Source organism: Saccoglossus kowalevskii, chromosome 18 (assembly GCF_978046115.1).
Source record: "Saccoglossus kowalevskii chromosome 18, keSacKowa6.1, whole genome shotgun sequence".
Lineage (NCBI taxonomy): Eukaryota > Metazoa > Hemichordata > Enteropneusta > Harrimaniidae > Saccoglossus > Saccoglossus kowalevskii.
In genome coordinates, this window is record NC_140658.1 from 26,799,786 (window position 1) to 26,816,142 (window position 16,357).

General features: G+C 35.5%; 1 protein-coding gene across 1 annotated transcript; it reads left to right on the plus strand.

Moving 5' to 3' along the window:
* Nucleotides 1–12,717: 12,717 nt before the first annotated feature.
* On the plus strand, nucleotides 12,718–16,347 carry LOC102810362 (uncharacterized). Its single transcript, XM_006822728.3, has 6 exons — nucleotides 12,718–12,754; nucleotides 13,361–13,409; nucleotides 14,078–14,132; nucleotides 14,555–14,773; nucleotides 15,389–15,593; nucleotides 16,173–16,347. Exons 2-6 carry the CDS (start codon nucleotides 13,386–13,388, stop codon nucleotides 16,177–16,179), a joined length of 510 nt encoding a protein of 169 aa, XP_006822791.2. The 5' UTR covers nucleotides 12,718–12,754; nucleotides 13,361–13,385; the 3' UTR covers nucleotides 16,180–16,347.
* The last annotated feature ends 10 nt before the right edge of the window (nucleotides 16,348–16,357 follow it).

A 16,357-nucleotide genomic window follows, 5' to 3' on the forward strand; every position in this document is an offset into this window, starting at 1 on the left:
AAATTGCAATGTTGGGATTGCAAAAAGAACAATTGTATACTACTGTATTAATAAATCAGAAACACGTAAAAACAAAGTAACCTGAAACAATCGTCCTTAACTGGCGCTATACTCCCTGAAAAAAAAAATCATGCAGAAGCTACAAAAGCGAAAAATAAAAATAGTATATTTCCCCCACATGTATATGTAAGGTTTATTTCTTGCTTCTCTTGTAGAATCCTTAAATACTGAACGCCACTTAGGGCGTTGTCGTAGTGGTGAACGTGTTCACATCGCATTAGGGAGGAGCCGGGTTCCGAATTCAGTTCCAATAGCCGACTGTTACCTCACCAGTATAACTTTGCGTATCAAGTAGTGCATATACTAACTAACTTTTCACTGGGATCTTCCTTGCCGGAGACCCATATCGGGGTCTCATAGACGAAATTGATTTGTTACGCTTAATATATTAGTCTGTCGTTTAGCTATGTCCCCCAATTTCACTATGAAATGATCTAAATACATTGGTATGTTCATTCTTTTTTCACTGTGCAAGCTAGTGAGATGTATCTTGTTGAACGGGTCGCATGTACTTTGATTTGGACGTTTCCTAGACATATGACATGCAGGACAAAAATGGCCACCAGTCGGTCATCAAAATGCAAAATAAATTGAAGTGCTTAGGTATAGCAATATGTTTTTCTGCACATACTTTCACCAACAAAATGTGTTAAATAAAATAGCCGACAGAAAATTGTCTTGTGTGGTGTATGTGTGAAGTTTAAACTTGATTCGTTCAGGCATGTATGACATACGGCTATGAGGAATGACATTTGTTTCAACAAGATGACGTCATTCTGAATTTAATGACGACAAAATATACTTGTGCGTGTGTCTGCATGGGTGTATTTGTGAATCGCCATATAATAATTAGTCGGCAATTTTGAACCCACACCGAAAAATAAAATGACGTGCATCAATGTCCCATTTTTTTCAATTTATATAGATTGTACAAAGTTAGAAGAGAATCCGTTCATGCACGACTGAGATTCAAAATGATGAAAATGGTTTATTTTGATACATTTTTGGTCTTAAAATTTCTGCCATTCGGCCATCTTGAATCGGATCATGAAACAAATGCATATGCATATGTCCGATGTATGTAAGTTTGATAGGTCCAAGCAAGTGTGAGATACTGCTGGATACGGACGGACTCACGCATCCATGCACATCAATCCATGCGTCCACGTTACCGTTCAAAAGTAGACTAATAAAACATTCTACGGTATTACCTATGAGTTTAATACTTGTGTACAAACTTTCAAATGAATAAGGCGATATTTAGCGAGGAATCGGCATGGACAATAATACAAACAAAATAGCCGACAATCGGCTACTTTTTGTCGAATTTCGAAAAAATATGGCGTGCACCTGTAACCAAGCATGCATGAAATCGTCCTGTTCATGTCCAAGAAACTGTTGTGCACACGTTTACAGACGATTTTAGACAAAACTCGACAAAATAAAAAAAAATAACACAAAATATAGTAATAATTATTAATAAGGCCATATATTAGTAAGATCAGCATTGACAATATTAAACACAAAAGGGCCACCAACTGGCCATTTTTGTTCGAAGAAACGGTTTCGGACAAGTTCACTGAGTGCGATTTTAGACAAAATGGCCGTCAATCCGAAAAAAAACAATATGACGTGTTATTTTTTTCAAATAAGTACCCGGGAAGGTATATATAGCGTAGCAGTGCACAGCGTCATACAATGGTGTCTGCCGCCCTCACTGGCAGGTTTTGTTTAGTTATTTCTCGCTTCAATATTTCTCAGAATGTTGGGCCTAACACAAACTGTCAAGATACTGAACAAAAAACATGACGCGTTGGGATACGTCAGCAAGATCTATCTTCAGGCAACTGTTTCAGATTATGTATAGTATACGGGTCACTAACATATTATTTTTCAAATTATAATATTTTTGTCTATAATAAATACAAACAATTGATAATGACATTTTCCCATTTGGGCAATAGCCAGCTCGGCCATACTTCATAGATGTTGCTTCGAGCAGGTTCGTATATATTCATGATTTAAAGGGTAAGTTTGTTGTTGCATCAATAGTTTTTTCAAAATGCACCGTACTTACGAAGTCCATTTACAACGGCCGCACACCGCGTGTTTACAGGCATTAATGGACCGTATTTATTGATAAATACAGTACTCATGAGAGCGTCAACATTAAAGTGAAAAAAACATGATCATATATTGCCCGGCATATAGCAATAAGCGTCAAACTATTAGTCAAGCTACAATGGCAACAAAAACCCTTAATGACGCGCATCTCCAGACTAAAACGTTCAAAATCAGTAATTGTTATTGTAATCGATCGACCACAAAGAGCGCAGTTGTTTTGCAGCCACTGTTAATAAAAAAACAAAAACACGCAAAATGCATTTCTATGAAAGCAGCATGTACACATACATGACATGGTTAGTAAGATACCCTGTAAGTTCGTACATTGGTAACCACTTTTCCAGCAAAACAACATATTTCAATTCAAACTTCAGATTCTAATTTGGCGATTCTTAGACTTGAGTGACAACCTAAGTTTGATAAAAGACCAGTTAATATTCTCAGGATGTAAGACACATTCCAATAAGCCTTTAAATTATTGTCAAACAATCTTGATGAAACACGAGCCGTGTCCAGCAATTTGATATGACAAGGAGGACAGAAATTCTAGTTTCTCCAAAATCAGCGTTTAATTAAAAATTAAATATTTGACAAGCCATAAAGTAATCATTCGTTCTGAAAAAAATTTTTCAATAAAACAACAAACATCAAACAATACACCCACGCATTTAATTAATTAACTTGATTAATTCATAATTACTATTAATTAATTAAATTTACTTTTATTATGGCGATATGAAGTCGTAACTAACCTCAAGCTTACCTATCAATTAAAGTTATTTCTATATATAGGTCAACTTATATTCATCGCACATGGTGTAAATGAGTGCCTTTATACTGTTAATCTTAGTAAATGTAAGTGATCACATCCATCATGGAAATTCAGGCATCAATACACTAAATTCATTTGTGGGAGAGGATTTATAATTTTCGTAGAATTCACAGACAAATTAAAAACATATGTTCGTTTTGATTATTGCGATGTGTCAGGTTATTCAGAAGTCAAACCAAAGATATGAATATTAATTAAAGCGCGGTGGTCGTCGCGCAGCGAGTGTTCGAATTTCATGTAAACAATGTATTTTACACGCGTTGTATACGTCGCTATGAGTCCCATATCGAACAGGACGCGACGCGACGACTGCCGCCCTTTAACAGCATGTGTGATGTAGGGTAACATATCGAACAAACAAAAAACCCACAAATGAACCAAAACAAGCCCCGGGACAACAAGCCAAATTTGAATAAATAAATCACTAACAAGTTATCATTATTGGAAAGTGATCACTTTGATCAATACAATTCTGGCCTAAATACACTAAGTTCATCTGTGTAAGAGAATTTATATTTTTCGCAGAATTCACAGATAAAAGGTTATATTCATTTCGATTGGTATGCGTTGCGGTGTTTACGATGGTTCCGCGGTAAAACCAAAGATATGAATATTAATTAACCGCACTTGACGGAGCGTAGAATATCAAACAAAACCATCTGCGTGAGACGGTGGATTTATATTTTTCGCAGAATTTACAGACACAAGCATATGTTCGTTTTGATTGGTATGCCTTTCGATGTGTAAGGTTATTCAGGGGTCGATTTATCATCATACAGTTGTATTCTAGCGGAAATGCTAGAAGGCAAAGTGAAAAAGTTCCAATAATGTTCACCGTCTTGCTCAGTTCTGGGCTTCACACGCAAAGCGGTTAGAGTTGGAAAATACAATATTATAAATAATGCAATATTAATAACGCCCACCTTCTGGAAAAAGATTTGTGTAATTTAAACATCCAAAAAATATAATTTTGAAGAAAATTCTATTAAAAGTGATAAAATAAAATACTTTCATCTCACATGTACCACAAGAATATTTACATATGATTGAAATAATGTTAGTATGACGAGCCGCATCATTGTTAGTAAAAAGGCTTCAGTCGCTGTTTTCGTGATCTTTGGTACAACAAATGTTTCGGCTGTGTACCATCAAGAACTTTAAGGTGCGGTTATACAATAATATATCACCAACACACAACAAATAATGTAAGGCGACAACACATTCAAATAGTTTATGAATTATTAACCGACTTACATTAATACAGCTTGTCAATTCGATTATCGTCAGCGTGTTCTGTTAAGCGATTCACTGACACAAATGGAAGCTCATCAACATTTCAAGGGTGACATTGTATCAACAATGGTTGGTAGAAAAAAAACTACTGGCGCATGTTAATATCAACACTGGAGAGAAAACTAATAATTTTAGACTCAAATTTAAAACATGTTGACACCTTTGTATTATAAGACAAACAAATACAAAAACAGCGGAAGCACATATTTTGTGTCAAAGTGTACGGGTGGATATAATCGGCGGCCCGGACACTAATAAAACTCACTGCTACTAGCAGATACGTTTATTTTCCTCGATTTTTCATTTTCATTTCGGTTTCACTATTGTCGAACTAATTCTCGGGAATTAATTGAACCAAATTTTATTTGTTTACGTTTTAGTTCTATTTTGCACCTCTGAACACACGACAAATGAAATCAATGCATTATGGGAGAGAAGTTCTAATAATACATACCCGGTAATAGAAAACAATTATCATCCTTAGTTTTGACTAAATTATATGCCAATTTTTTAACATTTTTGTATCAATAATAATTGATGCCCTTTTCATTCCATGTCACCGAGCTTTTTTTTTTTTCAAATATGAAAAATTAATCCCACAATAGACTGAAAACCAGTGTAAAGTTTAGCCTCGTTTTATGACGTTTCGGGCTCTAGTATCTAAGAAAATCACATTTTTGTTCATTTCCAGTATCCTCGTGAATCGAACCCATAATAAAGACAGTATGAAGAAAATTACATATAATCTTCAATTCGGTTCGAATCTCCTTAAATTCAAAGCCAACTCAGGTACATACTATACAAAGCTGGTATAGTGTTAGACTGTTGGGAGCCTTTTTATCGAATACCACTAATAGCAACTATAGATACAAAACTAAGAGAATTTCAGTATAAGGTATTGCATAACATTATTACCACAAATGTAAATTTATTCAAAATGAAACCACCAAGAGTGGAGAGTGCACAATGTACATTCTGTGAATCAGAAGAAGAAACAATGTTACATCTGTTTTACAAATGTCAACATGTAGAGATGTTCTGGGAAAACCTTTTTATGCTGTGGGGAAGGAAAATTAATCTACAGCACAGACTTAGGGACTGGCAGATTATATTAGGAGATGAATCACTCTCCTGTCTCACACATTTTCTTGTACTGCTGGGAAAAAGACATATATATATATATCTCGATGTAAAAAAACCCAACCAGATTTTCATGTTTACAAGCAGTATGTGAAAACAATACAAAAACATTGTACATTGCTAAGAGAAAAAACAAAACCAGATCCCACAATAGAAAATGGAGACAATATGTAGATAACTTCCAAGATACAAATGAATGAACACGAAAAATAAAATAAAGGAACATTTGAATTAAAATACGCTTGTTGAAATCCAAAAGTTATACACCCAGGTCTACAAACATAGAGACAAGAATTTATCTGTAATTATACTTTATGTAAGTTATGTAATTGTTATGTAAGTTAAGCATCCAAGAAATGTATCTTTAAAAGGAAACTCCAATAAAAAGTGATAAATACAAAAAGCTGGTATAGTGTTTCTAAAACTGAATTTTCTTTATGAGTTTATTATATATGATTTACGAAATCAACATTGTTATGCACATAGTAATCCAGCCACCAGAGAACTAATGTATTTATAGAATAAATGTCTCCGCTGTGAGTATAGTTACACAATGAAACATATAAAGATGATAGATACATTGAAATAAATCGGGGTTGGTAGAAGAGTCAACTGATACCTATAATATTCATATTTATTTTACAGGCCAGTAAATTCTTTAAAGCGTTGTATGGAATTACATATAACCTTATTGCAAAAAAAAGAAAGTCTAAACAAAATTGTAAATGTTGCTCACCGATTATGACAACAATTGTAAATGTTCCTTACTTATCATGACAACAATTGAAAATGTTGGACACCGCTTATAACAATAACTGTATATGTTGCTTACTTATCATGACAACAATTGAAAATGTTGTTCACCGCTTATAACAATAACTGTAGGTGTTGCTTACTTATCATGACAACAATTGAAAATGTTGGACACCGCTTATAACAATAACTGTATATGTTGCTTACTTATCATGACAACAATTGAAAATGTTGTTCACCGCTTATAACAATAACTGTATATGTTGCTTACTTATCATGACAACAATTGAAAATGTTGGACACCGCTTATAACAATAACTGTATATGTTGCTTACTTATCATGACAACAATTGAAAATGTTGTTCACCGCTTATAACAATAACTGTAGGTGTTGCTTACTTATCATGACAACAATTGAAAATGTTGGACACCGCTTATAACAATAACTGTAGGTGTTGCTTACTTATCATGACAACAATTGAAAATGTTGTTCACCGCTTATAACAATAACTGTAGGTGTTGCTTACTTATCATGACAACAATTGAAAATGTTGGACACCGCTTATAACAATAACTGTAGGTGTTGCTTACTTATCATGACAACAATTGAAAATGTTGTTCACCGCTTATAACAATAACTGTAGGTGTTGCTTACTTATCATGACAACAATTGAAAATGTTGGACACCGCTTATAACAATAACTGTAGGTGTTGCTTACTTATCATGACAACAATTGAAAATGTTGGACACCGCTTATAACAATAACTGTAGGTGTTGCTTACTTATCATGACAACAATTGAAAATGTTGTTCACCGCTTATAACAATAACTGTAGGTGTTGCTTACTTATCATGACAACAATTGAAAATGTTGGACACCGCTTATAACAATAACTGTAGGTGTTGCTTACTTATCATGACAACAATTGAAAATGTTGTTCACCGCTTATAACAATAACTGTAGGTGTTGCTTACTTATCATGACAACAATTGAAAATGTTGGACACCGCTTATAACAATAACTGTAGGTGTTGCTTACTTATCATGACAACAATTGAAAATGTTGTTCACCGCTTATAACAATAACTGTAGGTGTTGCTTACTTATCATGACAACAATTGAAAATGTTGGACACCGCTTATAACAATAACTGTAGGTGTTGCTTACTTATCATGACAACAATTGAAAATGTTGGACACCGCTTATAACAATAACTGTAGGTGTTGCTTACTTATCATGACAACAATTGAAAATGTTGGACACCGCTTATAACAATAACTGTAGGTGTTGCTTACTTATCATGACAACAATTGAAAATGTTGGACACCGCTTATAACAATAACTGTAGGTGTTGCTTACTTATCATGACAACAATTGAAAATGTTGTTCACCGCTTATAACAATAACTGTAGGTGTTGCTTACTTATCATGACAACAATTGAAAATGTTGGACACCGCTTATAACAATAACTGTAGGTGTTGCTTACTTATCATGACAACAATTGAAAATGTTGTTCACCGCTTATAACAATAACTGTAGGTGTTGCTTACTTATCATGACAACAATTGAAAATGTTGGACACCGCTTATAACAATAACTGTAGGTGTTGCTTACTTATCATGACAACAATTGAAAATGTTGTTCACCGCTTATAACAATAACTGTAGGTGTTGCTTACTTATCATGACAACAATTGAAAATGTTGGACACCGCTTATAACAATAACTGTAGGTGTTGCTTACTTATCATGACAACAATTGAAAATGTTGGACACCGCTTATAACAATAACTGTAGGTGTTGCTTACTTATCATGACAACAATTGAAAATGTTGGACACCGCTTATAACAATAACTGTAGGTGTTGCTTACTTATCATGACAACAATTGAAAATGTTGTTCACCGCTTATAACAATAACTGTAGGTGTTGCTTACTTATCATGACAACAATTGAAAATGTTGGACACCGCTTATAACAATAACTGTAGGTGTTGCTTACTTATCATGACAACAATTGAAAATGTTGGTCACCGCTTATGACAATAATTGAAAATGTTGCTCACCGCTTATGACAACAATTGTAGATGTTTCACTGCTTATGATAACAATTGAAAATGTTGGTCACCGCTTATGACAACAATTGAAAATGTTGGTCACCGCTTATGACAACAATTGAAAATGTTGGTCACCACTTATGATAACAATTGTAAATGTTGCTCACTGCTTATAACAACAATTGTAAATGTCGCTCATCGCTTATGACAACAATTGAAAATATTGCTCACCGTTTATAACAACAATTGAAAATGTTGCTCACCACTTATGACAACAATTGAAAATATTAGTCACCGCTTATGACAATAATTGAAAATGTTAGTCACTGCTTATGATAATAATTGTAAATGTTACTCACCGCTTATGACAATAATTGAAAATGTTGCTCACCGCTTATAACAACAATTGTAAATGTTGCTCACTGCTTATGACAACAATTGAAAATGTTGCTCACCGCTTATAACAACAATTGTAAATGTTGCTCACTGCTTATGACAACAATTGAAAATGTTGCTCACCGCTTATAACAACAATTGTAAATGTTGCTCACTGCTTATGACAACAATTGTAAATGTTGCTCACCGCTTATAACAATAATTGAAAATGTTGCTCATCGCTTATAACAATAATTGTAGATGTTGCTCACCGCTTATGACAATAATTCTAAATGTTGGTCACTGCTTATAACAATAATTTTAATTGTTGCTCACTGCTTATGATAATAATTGAAAATGTTGCTCACCGCTTATGACAATTGAAAATGTTGCTCACCGCTTATAACAATAATTGTAAATGTTGCTTACCGCTTATAACAATAATTGTAGATGTTGCTCACTTATTATGACAACACTTGAAAATGTTGCTCACCGCTTATGACAATAATTGTAAATGTTGCTCACCGCTTATGACAATAATTGAAAATGTTGCTCACTGCTTATGACAATAATTGTAAATGTTGCTTACCGCTTATAACAATAATTGTAGATGTTGCTCACCGCTTATGACAACAATTGAAAATGTTGCTCACCGCTTATGACAATAATTGAAAATGTTGCTCACCGCTTATAACAACAATTGTAAATGTTGCTCACTGCTTATGACAATAATTGAAAACGTTGGTCACCGCTTATTGACAACAATTGAAAATGTTGCTCACTGCTTATGACAATAATTGTAGATGTTTCACCGCTTATGATAATCATTGAAAATTGTACTCACTGCTTATGATAATAATTGTAGATGTTTCACCGCTTATGATAATAATTGAAAATGTCGTTCATTGCTGATGACAACAATTGAAAATGTTGCTCACCACTTATGACAATAAATGTAGTTGTTGTTCACTTATTATGACAACAATTGAAAATGTTGCTCACCACTTATGACAATAATTGTAGATGTTGCTCACTTATTATGACAACAATTGAAAATGTTGCTCACCGCTTATGACAATAATTGAAAATATTGGTCACCGCTTATGACAACAATTGAAAATGTTGCTCACCGCTTATAACAACAATTGTAGATGTTTCACCGCTTATGATAATAATTGATAATGACGCTCATCGCTTATGACAACAATTGAAAATGTTGGTCACCGCTTATAACAATAATTGTAGATGTTGCTCAGCGTTTATGACAATAATTGAAAATGTTGCTCACCACTTATGACAACAATTGTAAATGTTTCCCCACTTATGATAATAACTGAAAATGTTGCTCACTGCTTATAACAACAATTGAAAATGTTGGTCACCGCTTATAACAATAATTGTAGATGTTGCTCACCGTTTATAACAATAATTGTAAATGTTGCTCACCACTTATGACAACAATTGAAAATATTAGTCATCGTTTATGACAATAATTGAAAATGTTAGTCACTGCTTATGATAATAATTGTAAATGTCGATCTTCGCTTATGACAATAATTGAAAATGTTGCTCACCGCTTATTACAACAATTGAAAATGTTGCTCACCGCTTATTACAACAATTGAAAATGTTGGTCACCGCTTATGACAATAATTGAAAATGTTGCTCATCGCTTATGACAACAATTGAAAATGTTGCTCACTGCTTATGACAACAATTGAAAATGTTGCTCACCGCTTATGACAACACATGAAAATGTTGGTCACCGCTTATGACAACAATTGAAAATGTTGCTCACCGCTTATTACAACAATTGAAAATGTTGCTCACCGCTTATGACAACAATTGAAAATGTTGCTCACCGCTTATGACAACAATTGAAAATGTTGCTCATCGCTTATGACAACAATTGAAAATGTTGCTCACCGCTTATGACAACAATTGAAAATGTTGCTCACCGCTTATGACAATAATTGAAAATGTTGCTCACCGCTTATGACAACAATTGAAAATGTTGGTCACCGCTTATAACAATAATTGTAAAAGTTGCTCACCGCTTATGACAAAAATTCCTCATCTGAATTTTGCTCATAGAATTTTTTTTCACCAAATGTTGTTTATTTCTTAAGACCAGAAACGTCACAAGCACTGTAATCATGACTGTGAGTTCACGTCTTTCTGTCTGACGCATCAGTCACGTAGCATTCCCTCCTTATGATTGAGAGGAGGGACTTCAGTCACGAAAAGAACGATGTCGTACAATATGTCGTCATTTGTGGATGTAGCGATAACGCGGGGATTTCAAAGAAAGTTGTTTTCAACAAAATTGGTGACAAATGGCGACAGTCGATGGGAAACTTGACATTCTTGGTTCTTTCAAGTTTTTAAGTAAACATTTCTCTGAAAGATGTCTCGATGTTTTGAGTTAGAGTGACACCCCCGAACCCGTCTACAAGGAACGTACTATGTGTAGAGCTGCTATATTGAGCACTTTTAAAAACTATGGCGGTGGTCGTCACGCAGCGCGTGTCCGAATTTCATGTAAATAAACAATGTATTTTACACGCGTTGTATACGTCGTTATGAGTCCCATATCGAACAGGACGCGGCGCGACGACGGTCGCCCTTTAAAATGAGAAGCCAACTAGTCGGTATTTTGATGAATACATGTATTCAATACGATACGAGTCGTTACTTCACTCTTACCATCTTGGTTTGGCGGAGAAACCCCGGGGAAAACACGTTTCCTGACTTGGAATAACCTAGCATCGTTAGTATTGGAAGACGAAAGTATTTTCCCAGCAGCAGCTGCAACAACAACAACAATATTTTTGTCTTTGTTGTCTGTTTATTTCAGATTACATCAAAGTATAATCAAAAAAATACATCAACTTTACAATAGGTCAACCTACTACTAGTAACGAACCTGGCATTGAGAGTGTTTAATTGATTGTTTTTTGGGGCTGGCCATATGGTGAATGAGAGGTGTAATTGTCGGTATCATTAATCTTAATAAGCCCACATGACATATGGATGGATTTGTAATATTGTTGGAGCATTTCAAAAGGTGTTAACCGCTGTACTTTAAATCTCTGAATATTCATTAAAAGCGGTCGCCATGTAGGTGTTTTCAAAATACGATTTTCAATTTGAAAGTGAAATGAAACAGGTGTGATTTTTCTGAACACAAATTACGCCGGTTTTTGTATTTTTTTTAAACGATTGTGTTATATTTAATATTTATATTTATAGTGTTTTTATAGTGATATTTTACTTATGTAGAGGTTCGTGTTTCGTGACTAGGGTTCATGGATGGAAGATACCCAAAGAAACGAAATGATCGGCAAGTAGCTTGGGTTTGAGAAATTACACTAAGCATACAATATTACTTGTGAATTTCCGCTCCGTGCGCGGCATACGCGATATCTTCAAACCGAACTTGCCTGTAATGACGGAGTAATTAATCAACAAACAATCATAGTCTCATACGATATGCTTGGTCTTCGATTTTCGAAAAAGTTGGTCATAAATCGCATGACAATGTTCAATGGATTATTATGTAGAATAATGACGCTAATTTCACATTTTTTGTCGGTTACAGTGAAATTGGGAAATTAGGCCTAATAACAATTCCATAGAACACAATGTTAAAGAAACTGTTTTGATACTTATTAAAACCCAGACTTTTGAAATAATTGAAGACAACAAAAACGTGCCCCATCCGTCACAATACATAATTGTTTTAGCCTATGTCACCAGGCTACAATTTGAGATAAGGCACACTATCTCTGCCATAGGAACTTATGGTAAAAGCGTTATAATCAATATCCATATATAATCTGGGTTTTTGCATTCAGTGTGACTTCTACCTTAATGTTAACGGCCACATAAAGTATGTTAAAGATGAATAAATCTTCTTGTACTTTCTATGCCGCAATGCCATATTTTGTTTACATTCTCGGGGTTGTTTTTCTCTGAGTCGACAATTTACATGGTGAGTGCAGACGTTTTACCGCAGATCGGCCGATAGGTCATGCACCCCCCGTAGGTACATTATAAATTCTCTTCTTCAGTGAACATTGGATCAGTTCGAAAAAGAACCAGTGCCGATAATTCACATAAGGTTCGTATGCCATTTTAATTTGTTGTACGTTTTTTCGCTGCTATGAGTCTTCTGCAATTCAGTCACAATTTTTGTGTTCCTGTTTATTCTTTTTCAATTAGTACTCATTATTTTCTTTCTGACTGCATTAATCATTACATTTATGTGTCACATCGTACTCTTCTAAAATCCCGCATTTGGCGAGAGGTTCCTTTGTGACCATGTGCTGCAGTGCAATCAACGCAAGATCAAAGCTGTTTCTTCGGGAAATTTATATTTATCTTGAACATTTTTCTCGTCTTTAGTACGGATATAGTAATAATATAACAACATTTGCCAGTTTTCGAAGGGATCACCGAGTATACATTTATACAATTTATGTATACAATATTTTACGTGTGCTGTTTGTGTTCATGAGAAGTATTCGGCGAGTTATCCAAGTACTCCTTTCTGATATTATCATGCATATACGACGTGCAAACTGTTTTCATACTGACAGTCGTTGTTGCTAACACTGTTGCACTTTCAACGAGTTTTTAAAAATAACAATTTCAAAAGTTCTTTAGTATCTCGCTATGCATCGGAAAAAAATATATATTCAGAATTATGTGCTGTTTCCCCCCACAGAGTAACACAGTAGTCGATTGAAGAAATGGCTGCACTTTACATTTGTTTGGTATGTCTCTATCATATGCGTTTACAATGCTTTATTTTTCTCGTCATACTGCGTGTTATTTTGATTTCTTGGTATATTTATGGTGATGTACACTGTCCTGAACGGTTTTATATGACATATTTACAAACGTTTTCTAAATCTCAAATGACGATTGACAATAACAGCAACCGGGGAGGGTCACGACTCTGTGTTTTTATTATTGCACTTTTCATTGAAAATAAATTTGCATTATTACATGTAATATTCATTTAGATTTACGGTTGCAGTTTAAAATGAAAGGGCCCGGCCGTGACGTTTTGGAACCGGGTGTGACATTTGAGTTGGAATGTTATTTTCAAATACTGCTTTATATAACTACAACCATGGGCGCATTTAGAGGGGCCGAGGGGGCCGCAGCCCTCCTATGCCTTCGGCCAACTTATCGCCCCCCATTCCAGAATCCTAGATCCGCCCCTGACAACAAAAAGAAACAATGTATGAACTTAAAAAATCACTAGTTGGGGTAACAAGGATGTCGCTTATACGGCCCATATTTTCACGTTAACGCATATAAAGTCCTGCACCGACATGAATACACGAGTTTAGTATTCAAGGCAACTGACTGTGATCGCTACTAGTGGTCTGAATAGAACTAGCGCTCGCAGCTTTTTCAAACTTTTTCACGTTAGGTTCTGTTGACTGTGGTGATCATTAGTGAAGCGGATGAAACCAGCTATGGACCACGTGAGTAACTCTTTTTTTGCAACAAATTCCATTATACAACGAGGCCCGGGTTTATAATGAATTAATGTATGGGTGGATGTTCTGAGTGTGTGAGCGAATGGAGTGGTAGGTTGCCGGATCATGGATGTCAATGTGAATGATGTGAATGTAGGTTCAGATGGATGGGTGGATGTTTTGTTTTAAGGGATGATGTGTGGCTATAGATGGCTGTATGCATGAGTGGGTGGATGGCTTTGGTTTTTTGATAGATGATAGTGGATGGGTTAGTGTATGAATGAATGGATGTATGAATCGATTTGTGGGTGAGCTAATATAATACTGTAATGGTCACATGAGTGTGTGGACTAAATGAATGCATGATGGATGACGCTCTCAGTGTATATTAATTTGTACGTACCATTTAATTGTTTTTTTTTTTATAGGGTTTTGTCCAAAGCTGGACAAAACGATTAGATTGGGGAACACGCTTATTGGTAGCTCCATAGAGGAGAGGGCGTGTGATTGCTATCAGAGGTGTGTGGACATGACAGGATGCAAAGTGTGGGTCTATTACAAGAAGGAAGGAAAACAATGCGAACTGTTCTTAGACGCCACACCGCCTCTCTGGAATACAAAAACAGTGACCGGTCTCATAGATAGGCGTGAGTATGTTCAGTTATTGTTACTTTTCAATACGTGACAAAGGCTTCTGTGACGTTTTAAAGAGCGGTAATCGTCACGAATTTCGTGTAAACGTATCTATGAGTCCCATATCGAACAGGACGTGGCGCGACAACCCCCCCAAGACAATTTGTTTCATAAAACCCTGCATTCTACTCCAGTTTGTATTAGTGGGACACCTAATAGCAGTCAAACCGAAATATATACTTTATTATTCATGTATATTGTGAAGAAATTGTGATTTAAAGGGCGGTGGTCGTCATGCCGCGCATATGCGACATTTATGTTCATAAATATTGATTTTCCCACAATACAATGCATTCTTCTAATGAAATCACAAGTGCGAGTTTTGACCTGTCTTGCAATAATTACCGCCAGTGTCTCCTCGATACCTTCCAATCACCTAAAAAATGCCCACTTAAAGCTCGGTAACGTCTCAGTTTGTACTATGCGCTGGTCTGCGCAACAGTCAAAGTCGCCATCTGTGTTTATATGAGACCCATATCCCGTGCACGCGTAGCACGCGACCACCGCCCTTTAAAATGTGACTTCAATCCCAGCATACTCACTTGATCTTATTTTCGTTTCCGTATCAGCTTGTGAGCTTAGTGACACAAAGGATAGGCCTGAAGGTGACATGGGTCACGGAAGGTTCGTTGACGAGCCATGCGATTGCCATGATTTCTGCGTGGACTTTGATGGTTGTAAAGCATGGGCTTGGAACAAGAGAACCCGTTGGTGCAGACTGAAGAACGTTGTCAACGACGCTGTGTATAAAAAAACACATGTCTCAGGAGTCGTGTGAGTTTTCCGTTTATAATCACATTACCATCATTTATCTCTGCTAGAGCACGCTAGAACAAAGTGATTGTCCAAGATATTGTCCACGTTAAAGCGGGGGAGTCGTCACCTGTGCATGCGTCAAATGACCTAGCGTGTCATAGTTTACAAACAAGTGTATACCCATGAGCCTTTGCATTTTAGTGTGTGTTGTTATCATCGCCTGGGACTCAATTCCCGCGCACGCGCAGGTGAAGACCCTCCCACTTTAACATTGAAAAAAATGACACACAGTGCTAGCCAAGATGAAATGTCGTTGGGTAATTTCAGACTAAACAATAAATAACAGTCCCCATCGATCATTAGCAACACTTTTGTGATGAAAGAATCACTTTTTCCTCTTCACTTATTAACAAGATGATGTTGTGCAATGAATCTTTCTTATAAGTAGCGCCCTATCTCAACAAGAGATTGAAGACTATTTGTGAATATAGAAATATTTCAGTTATCCTCTTCAGTTATCTCAGCTTATCTGATGTGGAAACATTTTTGCTGCATACTGCTGTGGTTCTTTAACTATATGTTTTCTATTTTTTTTAGTGAATAAGTACGAGTGTTCTACACCCAAGAATTATTTGTACTTGTAATTTTTGGACATGGCGTCAGTAATACCAGCAAATTTTACAGGGATAAGAAATATGTTCGATGTTTATTTCAAGTGATGTACATATTTTGAAATATTACGGAGTGTAATAAATATGTATTTTAGTTTGAATCGTTTTGTC

What these genes read in the sequence shown, in the direction of transcription:
- LOC102810362 (XM_006822728.3), top strand. Translation starts at nt 13,386, where the DNA reads ATGGCTGCACTTTACATTTGTTTG. An exon ending in CTGCACTTTACATTTGTTTG is followed by an intron (nt 13,410 to 14,077) that starts GTATGTCTCTAT and finishes TTTTCACGTTAG; the next exon opens with GTTCTGTTGACTGTGGTGAT. An exon ending in TGAAACCAGCTATGGACCAC is followed by an intron (nt 14,133 to 14,554) that starts GTGAGTAACTCT and finishes TTTTTTTTATAG; the next exon opens with GGTTTTGTCCAAAGCTGGAC.